Source organism: Sander lucioperca, chromosome 2 (genome assembly GCF_008315115.2).
Source record: "Sander lucioperca isolate FBNREF2018 chromosome 2, SLUC_FBN_1.2, whole genome shotgun sequence".
Lineage (NCBI taxonomy): Eukaryota > Metazoa > Chordata > Actinopteri > Perciformes > Percidae > Sander > Sander lucioperca.
Window position 1 is genome coordinate 20,893,481 of NC_050174.1, and position 11,034 is coordinate 20,904,514.

The window sequence follows — 11,034 nt, forward strand, 5'->3', positions numbered from 1 at the left end:
ATCGTAAAACACACTTCATTCAAAGTCGACAGAAACTAAATTAAACTATGAAAAGCTGTTTTGGGTCTTCTTTCTACTTTTCCAACCATCACAACTCTAGTTTTGGTTGAAATAAACAAATAATTTACTGATTTACATGTGAAAATATGTTGGCTCTATACTCGCTAAAAGTATTGTTTTTTTTCAATGGAGTCTGGTGGGTTTAGCGCTAACGATCTTAGAGCTGTTTCTGGTTAAACAGAAAGTTCTTAAAGAGGTTTTAAAAAGGCCTATCTCTGTAGGGATCCTTTCCATAATGTTGTCAGACACTTAATTAATTAATCTGAGCCTTTCATTGGCAAAATAGAGAAATGTTAGTGGACCAAATTCACGATGCACATTTGCCCAATAGGATTACACCGCAGCCCAGTCTGTGGCTGCCGGTTACAGCATTCACACTTAATACTGGACCAATTTCAAAGATTTGTGTTACTATCAGTCATTTACACACTAAAACATTATTAATAATCAGCTGATATTGAAGAGTGGCTGTAACTTTATTGCTCTATTATCCAGAGGGGTTCAGACTAGGATATGAGATGACTACACTCTACACACTTACAGCATCATTACATAAATTCCCAAAGAAAACCATTCCGATTCATCGACACATTTGAATCACACAGAGCAGTTTTTTATTCATTTATTCTGATGTTACTTCTTACAGTAGCAACAGTAAAACACAAATTTCCTCCTCTATACAGTGTTGGACGGTAGAGGGACATTAATGCTCACGCACACACACGGACACAGTTCCACCTTCTGATTAGTAGCTCTGATCTCATATATATATATATTTTTTAATTTCAATAATAAATTATGTACAGTTGTGTTGTAATGAGAGAGATGAGAGACAGTTACAAGAGAGACAGAGAGAGCTTGTGTTCGGCTGGGGTCGGGTTCAGAGGTCGGGAGGTGAGAGGCACATGTCGGCCCCTTCAGGTGCATTGTGGGACGCACCCAGAGGGAATGCCCGATGACGAGGTGGGAGAGGGGTGGTGGAGTCACCACATGTAGGAGTCATCGTATCTGTGGAAGAACACAAGGAAGAATGTGTAATTCATATAGGTTCATTGCAGGCCCATGCAGTGATGGCATGTAACTAAGTACATTCACTCTAAAATACTTAAGTACAAACTTGAGTACTTGAGTGAGTTCTTGTAATTTACTCGAGTCTTTCCTTTAATGCCACTTTCTACTTCTACTTTGTTACATTTCATAGAGAAATATTGTACTTCTAACTCCACTACGTTCATCTGACAGTTTTAGTTACTGGTTACTTTACAAATTAAGATATTTGCACACAAAACACATATTTATAAAATACAATGTTTTATTATAAATTACACTACCCAACAATATACAGGTCTTCAAGTCCAGCTGAAATGATTAGCCGATCAATCACAGAACAGTTTCTAAAATGTGAGGAATTTACAGCATTGAGTACTTTTACTTTTAATACTTTAAGTACATTTTCCTGATTATACTTACATACTTTTACTTTAGTGACATTATCAATGCAGGACTTTTAGTAACATTTGTTACAGTGTCGTGTTAGTACTTTTACTTAATAGGCAAATTACGCCTGTGTGTGTGTGTGTGTGTGTGTGTGTGTATGTGTTTACCTTGATCTCTGGTCTCTGGTGCTGTCGCCACCAAACAGCAGCTCTGCAACCACATCCTCATGGGTCGAACGCTTTCCATACCTGGGAGAGAGGTAAGGAGAGCTGTTTTTAGCCGTGCCAGCGGCACATTTCTTGACAACTATTGGGTGGATTGCGCGCCACCTCAAGTTTGTAACACAAACCAACCCCAGCCACCAGTGGTGGAATGCAACAAAGTACCAATACTCTTTTTTTGGGGGGGGGGGGCTTTTTGGCCTTTAATGAATAGGACAACTGAGGACAGAAAAGGGGGTAGAGAGAGGGGGATGACATGCAGCAAAGGACAGCGGGTTGGAATTTAACTTGGGCTGCTGCAGTACGGACTGAGCCTTAGTACATGGGGCGCACACAGAATTTTCACATATGTATCTGTACTTTACTTAATTATTCTGGATGTGTCTGGATCTGGCGGAATTTCGGCAGCAACGGAACAATCCCAAAAGTGGAACGTAGTGAATATAGACTACTCCTGTCATAATTACTACGGCCACTAGAGGGCACCGCCACTATGAATGTTAAGGTAACATCAGTCACAATTGCTGCTTGAAAAGACGACTTATGTGATTGTTTTTCAGGGGAGAACCTTTGTCTGCTGTTTAATATATTGGTTCACTTCCACTCCTGTTGTTCCCAATGCTCCAATTTGACAGTCTGACAGAATCAGACTGTGCATGTAGGAGTGTGTGTGTGTGTGTGTGTGTGTGTGTGTGTGTGTGTGTGTGTGTGTGTGTGTGTGTGTGTGTACGAGGATGCCATTTCCAGGTCTGGATGAGTCTCATCATCCCCATGATAAGGAAAGCAGGGGTCCAAGCCGTGAACGTAAAACCACAGAGCCGTTTAACAGAGAGCTTACTTCCTAATGTGTGTGCAGGTTCATGTGTGTGTTTGTGCGCGAAACAGCGCCATTTAATCCAACCCCTGCCAGCGCGACCTGCAGTTCCTCTGTTTTCCCATCAACCACCTGTTCCACCTCCCACTATGCCCGCAGCGCCCAATCTTACGCTTGGTTACACACATAGGGAGGTGTGTGAGTGTCTTGCCCCATAGGAAGGCACTCAAACTACTCCGTCTTCAGCTGTCTCGCACTGCCACACATCAGAATGTAAATGATAATGGTCCGTCAGCAACAATACATCTTCCTGAGTCTCCATGGTTGGTCCTGCTTTTATTTTCTATCTGTCTGTCTGTCTTTTCCCCTGTGTTTCTGTTTATCTGCTTTTTCTGTTCACGTCTTTTCTCGTCTGATTGTCTTTCTTTCTCGCTCTTTCTATCCAATCGTCAGTTTGCTTTTTCTTGTCTTTTGCTTTTAGAAATATTACACCTAAATTGTGCTTCTCCTGTATTACCATTACATCAGAGTCACAAAGCTACCCGACTTTCCAAAAGATAAACATGCGGCCATGTTTGTTTTCATATTTTCTGCCAATTTCCATTTAAATTCATAGTTCTTTCAAGAAATTGCCTCTGAAGATTAACAACGATTTAACGATTAACAACGATTAACAACGATTAACGATTAACGATAAACTATAACTATCAGAACTTTGTGCCATATTTTATAGGTATTTGCAGAAAACTTCCTGCAAAACGATTAACAACTGCATATTAACTCAATTAAACTATAACAAAAATAACTGTATCAGAACTTTGTACCATATTTTACAGGTATTTGCAGAAAACTTCCTGCAAAATGATTAGGAAACTAGAAATGGCTAAAGTGTTTTCTGAAAATGTAAATGTGCTTGCTTACACTGAAAATAACAGGAGCAAATCATGGCTGTTGGGCACAAACCTTGTATCTCCATACTTCGTCATTTAAATTTTTCTTTTTCATAAATCAATGCTATTGGTCACCTTTTATGTCTGTCTGTGGGTTTTACAAATAAGTAAACAGTGACAAGGCAATTTCATCTGACTTTGTCGAAGGTAAATAGCTCAATTTAATGTTTTCAAATTATCTTTTTTTTCATTTCCTGAAAAGCAACGATTTTGGACATACAAGCTTTTCACCCGACAGCGACGAAATACAGGTTCAAATGTCATCAAATTTAAACTGCTTACATGCGAGATGGGAGCTAAAGCGGATCAAGTCTTAGTTGAAGTGTTTTGTGTAAGTGTAAGAGTTGAAACTCCCTCATTTCGGCTGCATGTCTGTTACCTTTTCCTTTCTTTGTGTTGTAATTCTAAACTCTGGTGGATTTCTGAGGACTATGGTTAACTGCTCCTCAGATCTCTGCAGGGTAAATCCAGACAGCTAGCTAGACTATCTGTTCAATCTGAGTTTTCTGTTGCACGACTAAACTACTTTTGAAAGTAAACGTGTTCCACCAAAACAAGTTCCTTCCCGAGGCTATTTTGCAGAGTCACTGTGGCTCCGTCCGGCGCTTAGCACCGCCCAAGACGATTGTGATTGGTTTAAAGGAATGCTGTGCGGACTGGCCAGACACTCCTCCGCAGCACTGTGGAGGTCGGTCTGGAAATGCAAGACTAGTGCATAGATAGAGACTGTATGTATAAGTGAAGCCAAAACATCTGGATTGCCCCTGGTGGCTGGCTGCAGTATAGGTCATAAACCCAGCCCTCTCCATGTGAGTAGATGGGACATGGGCCAAACTAAAAAAATGTCAAATACATTTCCCCCCAAGATGGTTTCTGTCATTGTAGTTCACTTTTTTGTAAGTTTAGTTTTTATTAGTTATTTGATGCTATAAAAACGGGGTGAAACATCGTGATTGACAGCTGTGATTGACTCGTGATTGGTCGGGTGGGTGTATGGGATTTTGATACCACGGCTCCACCCCCCAATCACTACTGCGCAGACTCTGGCTCCAAAATTTACAAGATGGTATCTGGAATATTTTGGCTTCACTTTTGTTCAGTGGGAGAGAGTGGAGACATGTCGTCCATCTTTATACACAGTCTATAGTTGAAAGCAACTGAAATCAATAAAAATACTACAATCAGCTTAAAAATGTACAAATCAAAAACTTGTAGAATATATAGTAAACTCCCCCAGTTTTCGGACTTCTAGGAGAAATACAGAGGATGGCTCAATGGCAGCCACAGCTCTGATTCTCCTGTCATTAGTAAAGACATTGTTTGTTATATTCGTCCAGTTCTACAATGCTATGAACTGCAGTATATAGTTATGCACCAAAGGCACCTGACTGCCCAGATCCATCAGTTTTAATAGAGTGCACAGCCTAAAGCTGACAGCCATCACATTCCCCGGCATTTGATTTGATAGAGCCAAACCTTCATATAACCATTAGTTACCTTTATCGCATGTGATATGTCTTCATCTGCAACTCCCCAGGGAAATGTAAAAACCTTCTACTCTGAACCAATTGACTTCCCATGGCATTATGAGACTTCTTTAAACCAAGGATCTAAATACCAACGACCTATTTGGCTTTCATGAGTAAGAAGTTCTTACTCATGAAAGCCAAATAGGTCGTTGGTCCAGACTGCTTCAAATCAAAAAATATTCCACTCTGACAATTTACGTTCCAGCGACTTTTATACCTGAGAGCAGCAGGCCTCGGCTCAGGCCCCCGCTAACTGGATTTGTGATTCCTTCTTGGGTCCGTCTGTACCGGTTTTATTGCTCTGGTCCCGTTTGATTTGGAGGCCTGCAGGTTTTGGAGAGTGGCCTGTAATCTAATCTACTGAGCTGCCGTGTGAGGAGTTTGAGGGGGTGGATCGACAGAGCTTTGGGCTTCAGTACAAGCGGGATACTCATAGAGCTCAGTTGCTTTAATGACTTCAATCAAACAAAAATGAAATCTGGACTAAAGGAGCACAAAAGGCTAACTCAGTTCAGCTGCTGTTACACGTTTATTAGCTTTTAAATGAATTTTGTTACGTTTGTCATGAATTCTGCAATTTCTAATTTCACTTCTAATGTGTGCCGTGGCGGCCATAGTGAAAGTGATGATTCCATTTAGATGCTGAGATCTAAAATGGGGTACATTATCTTAAATTCATGGTCATTTTTAGATTTGGTAAGTCAAAACATTTGGAGGATCAGAACAAACATATTTGCCTTGCTTTATCAAAAATATCATAGCATAATGATATTATAAGAAGATCTAAAATATAACATTAAATAGGATTTAGCCCTTCCCACGTAGCCTCATTATTTTTGTACAGTCCCTAAACCTAACCCGAGAGCTACACCGTTTTAACGGCAATTTTCTCATTTTGGATGAATTGCTCCTGTCCCTATTGTCATTTATGCCGATCTTACACCAAAACGACTGTTCAAATGATTCCGCTGCAGACACATTCTCAATATCGGAATGAAATCCTGAGAGTCTTGCTAGAGTTAGGGAGCGCTCCCGTCGTCTCAATTGTTTGGTGTAAGATGGTCATAAAACTCAGTCCCAGTCTCAGTCTTTTTCCCGTCTTGATGTTCTGACAAAATCAAATGTGTTTGATATTGTTGATTTAAGTCTTGGTAGTGTATTTAAATAGTCTTGCAAATAGTGACCCTGCAAGATCCCCAGTCTTTGCAAAAACTTCTTATCTGTGCCTAAAAACTTAGTGACATTACGACAGATTGTCTTTAGAAGTGAGATGGGATCAGACTTTCAGTCTTTCAAAGTCTTTTCCAGTTTATGGTAGGCAGTAGCTGTCCAAACTACAGAAATACAAGACTTAACAGAAGACCTGTGTGATCTGTGTGTGTGTGTGTGTGTGTGTGTGTGTGTGTGTGTGTGTGTGTGTGTGCGTGCGTGCATGTGTGAGTGTCCATACCTCTGCCTGGTGATTAGATTGATGTAGTGTCTCAGGGCGGTGTAGTACTTGGCCAGCTCTTCGGGGGGGGCGTCCTCCCCGGGGTTCTCGGGTTTGGGGGGGTAGGCGTCTGCGAGCGTTCCCAGACACACCAGCACACACAGCACTACGGCCACCAGCACGGTCCACGGCTTCAGCATCACGGCCATCTGGAGCCCAGGAATGGAAGATAGAGATCCAAAGTTTTGAATGAACGCCAATACAACAATTAGCACGCCCATTTAGGATTTGTGGTAATTGCCGTGTGCCAAGGGCTTATTTTTTTCCATTAGGCATGTAGTGATAAATCGTGAATCAGTGAAAAATCAATTTAAATGTGTAAAGATTACATCCGGTTGAGATAATAAAATGAATCGCAATGCAATGTTTTTTAAACGGCCTCTGTGTAATCTACTTTTGATTTCACTTGTTTGACTTCAGACGTCACTACGTCTTCTATTTTGTTATTTAAGATAAAATACAATTTCAGTTGCACTTTTGATAAGTGGACACATCGGTTGTTTTGCACAGTTTTATATAAATAAAGGAATGTTTTTCAGTCATTCATCTGCTGCTCATTCTGTTCAAGAAATGGTTGAATTGTATCGAATCGTGGGTTGAGTGTATCGTTACTTCCCTATTTCCCATTTGTATCACTGATCAAGATGACGGAAAAGTTGTGACAAAGTGTTGTTGAAAAACCAATACCTAAAAGAAAAGATCACCTCCTCACACAGATGTTTGCTTGAATGAATCCATTACACCTTTAGAAAACGAATAAGGGAAATTGAGAGCGATGGAGGCACAAAGGGCGCATAAAGACATTTTCTCTTTCTTTTCTAATGAAAGAAACATCGGTGCGTATCGAATGTCTCCTGAAGGGCGCTTGGGGGGGGATTTGGTTCACTAGGAAATGTCTGCTCAGGCTTACGTTGACTGACGACTGAATAAAGGTGTGTGAAGCAGCTAAACAAGTCGATATGTATCACCCTCTACAGGCTGCAGACTGACGAGTGCTGATTGGTTCCTGAGGAGGATGGAGGAAATGGATCGACTCCGGCGGAGGAAACTCATTTCACACATCATCAGGGAGTTGGGAGGTTGTCACGAAACAGACATAAATTACGGCAGTATGCTGCACATGCCAGCTGTGTTGACAATACTCTGTCTCCTGCTGCTGCAGCTGGATTTACATTCTAGTGCATTATTACTTTATTACTAAAACATTTAGTAATAAACACACTGTTATTATCATTTTTAGTGTACTTTGTGTATCTGGCAGTTTATATTTTCTTTAACGTGAGCCTTAATGGTAATTACCACCAGTATTACTTAATAGTAATTATTATAATAATAACAAAATAATAAAAATTAAAAAATTAAAAAAGCAAAAGAATGAAAAAAATGTAAACATTTAAAAAATAAAAAAAACATATTTTTATTATAAATTCATATGTATAATAAAAAACAATAATATGAATAAATAAAACGAGATTAAAAATTAAAATAATAAATTAATGAAAAATAATAATAATCAAAACAATAATAAAATAATGAAAGACATTATATTAATAATAGAAATAATAGCACAATTAAATAACAAAATAATAAAAATATACACAATAGGCCTACATAATAATATTATTTTCGAAATAATAGAAATTAAAACATATCAAAAATAAAAATAAAAATATGAATAATAATGTTTGGGATTAAAACTTTGTTGTCTGCTAAAATCTTAGTGCAGGAGGCAATAAAACCCATAATTTGAGGCTTTTTCCAAATCAATAAGAAAACATGACACCCAATAATAAAAGTCAACTGAAAGATAATCTCAGAATCACTGGGCTGACTGCGCTGCAGTTGCAAAAACATCAAATTAGGGTTTTCATGCTCTGGCCAATTATAAGGTTAAAGGTTTGCTATATTTCTTCCATAACATGTCTTCTTTGAGACTAGTGGAAAGAAAACATTCTTTTCCTCAAATGTGTCTCTTTGCATCTGTAGATTTCACTGACAATACAAAATCTTAAATGCCGTTATCTCCAAAGTTTTTTCTCATACTCTGAGCCAGAAATCTCTACTTCAGCAGCACTTACACCAAACCTTCCAATTTCATTCCTATCTATCTTCCGCAGGTTTTTACAGGGGGCTTGTTCATCATTCCCAGCCCTCAATTTATAGGACATTTTATGTCCAAAAACATGGCAAAATTAGATTTTTTTTTTAATATGCCTGTAGACATTATTTTCTGACATATGTAGTAATCAAACAACTGTAATCTCTGGGGGCAAAAAAAAACGTATGGTTTAACAAGTCAACAAAAAGAAACGAGTAGAGAGAGAAAGAATTTTGAACCCGGCTTTATCTGATGTTGACATTTCTGATCTGGAAGTCAATGCAAATGAGTGCGTTTTTAACAAGATAATGCATCTTTGCATATTTAAACATACCATTTAAGAAAACGTAATTAATTTTCATTAATTAAATTAATTAAATAATCTTTTGTAATTACAAAAGAATTGGCCTAATGTCAGTAATAAACTGGGGAAGTTTCATGGTGATATCTGCATGTGTCTTAAGTAGAATATCTGTATACTTCTACCGCTGCGTAGATAAAGCTCCTCATTTTATTAATCAAACCCTCAGGCAATAACAAAAACTGCTGCACGCGTTTTTAATTTCAAATGATTATAATGAGTAACAGGTGTAGGCCTACGTCATTGTTTGGCTGCATCGCTATCTGCTCCAATGAACTCTTACAATAACGATCTTTCTCCTAATGCAGAGCTATTCCACGTTCACTTTGCGTGTATTTCTACTGCTGCCGGGGATGTTTAAAGTACGAAATGGATGTTTGACCGAAAAAGAGGAGCAGCTACTGTACATGTATGCAATAATGTAGCCTAATGACAATATAAAACAAGGAGGAGCGACTATCAAGACTTGCTAAATATCCATGCTGGAATATAACTACTTTACTCAAGTAGCCTACTGTACTTAAGTACAAATGTTGAGGTACTTGTACTTGACTTGAGTCTTTTCTTTTCCTGCCACTTTCTACTTCTACTCTACATTTCAGAGAGAAATATTGAACGTTTTTACTCCACTACGTTCATCTGACAGTTTTAGTTACTAGTTACTTTACAAATTAAGATGTTTGCACACAAAACACATGTAGTTTATAAAATCTGATGTTTTATCATAAATTAAACAACAATATAACGGCCGACATGTCCAACTGAAATGATTAGCAGATTAAACATTTAGTTGATTGGCAGAACTGTTTGGATGGTCTCCAGTTTCTAAAATGAGGATTATTCTGCATTGAGTTACTTTGAATACTTTAAGTACATTTCACCGAGGATACTTATACTCATTTTCAATGCAGGACTTTTACTTGTAACAGAGTATTTTTTTACAGTGTGGTTCTAGTACTTCTTCTTAAAATAAAGGATCTGAATACTTCTTCCACCGCTGCTCTTCTATCAGCCATGTGTGGGCGGATGTGGTGCGCGGCGCTGTCCGTGGTGCTGAACGCAGCCCAGCTGCGCCTCGCGGAGATGGAGAGGGATCTTACTTTTGGAACGGAATGCACAAACACGACCTCTGCTGCTGTGAACCAATGGCCATTTAGCACCGGCGTATTACAGTAAAGCCAGGATTAAGAAACACGAGGCCGAGCATAACATTGGGAGTGGTAGTTTTTTAAAAAAAGTGCTATTTTTTGGTTCAGTTTTAAATGACAAACTGCGCATCCTGACACAAAAACGTCATTAGTCTGTCTGCAAAGATGTGAACTTTTTGAAGTCGGTACTAAAACAGTAGAGCGGGCTGCATTTTATTGTGTGCAAAAGTTGAAAGAAAAAAGACATTTTTTTTGGCTAAGGAAAACATGTCGACATAGCAGGAGGGCCTTTTTATTTATTTAGAAAGTAGCCTATTGATCATAGAAGTTAAAACGCGTCTTACGTTATTCGGTCTACATGTGTTTATCTACAAATACAGTACAGAAAGCGTTGCGTCTTTCTCACCCTTAGTGAAGACATTGTTAAAATGGGTACGTGAATAAGAGTGAGAAGTGTGCAGACTTACTTTGAGAAGACTTTGGAGGCAACAGGTGGGAGTCGGGACCACGAGTGATTCTCTCACAGCAGCAGAGGTCGACGGTGCTTATTCTTCTCTGTTCTCGGATCACTTGTTTCTCTGCAGGTCGCTGCACCTTTTGCTTTCAAACTCCGACACAGCTGATTTATATAGTTTAGCAGCACCGGAGGAGGGGGGGGTCACACCATAGCGCGTGCGCTATTTGGTGCTGCGCGCGTGTGTGTGTGTGTGTGTGTCTGTGTGTGAAGCAAAAGGGTGGGTGAAGAGGCCGAATGCGTCAGATGGTGATGCTGATGGAGATATTACGCATCAAACAGTCAGTCCTGTGTGTTTGATAGAGTTAACAGATGACATTTCGGGCCATATGACGCTCAAAAGATGCATCAGCGGTGGGGGGAAAAAAAAGAAGTTTAGTGTGGATTTCAATCTGCTTCCTCCTGAACACCCA

General features: G+C 39.2%; 1 protein-coding gene across 1 annotated transcript; it reads right to left on the minus strand.

The window, feature by feature from the left end:
- Positions 1–657: 657 nt before the first annotated feature.
- pyya (peptide YYa) lies at positions 658–10,745 on the minus strand. The gene is made up of 4 exons (XM_031318513.2): positions 10,575–10,745; positions 6,462–6,649; positions 1,665–1,745; positions 658–1,068 (listed from the first exon to the last, which is right to left on the minus strand). The coding sequence occupies exons 2-4, from the start codon at positions 6,647–6,649 to the stop codon at positions 1,044–1,046; spliced, it is 294 nt and encodes a 97-aa protein (XP_031174373.1). The 5' UTR covers positions 10,575–10,745; the 3' UTR covers positions 658–1,043.
- Positions 10,746–11,034: the final 289 nt, after the last annotated feature.

What these genes read in the sequence shown, in the direction of transcription:
- pyya (XM_031318513.2), bottom strand. Translation starts at nt 6,649, where the DNA reads ATGGCCGTGATGCTGAAGCCGTGGACCGTGCTGGTGGCCGTAGTGCTG. An exon ending in AATCTAATCACCAGGCAGAG is followed by an intron (nt 1,746 to 6,461) that starts GTATGGACACTC and finishes CCTCTCTCCCAG; the next exon opens with GTATGGAAAGCGTTCGACCC. An exon ending in ACCAGAGACCAGAGATCAAG is followed by an intron (nt 1,069 to 1,664) that starts GTAAACACATAC and finishes GTTCTTCCACAG; the next exon opens with ATACGATGACTCCTACATGT.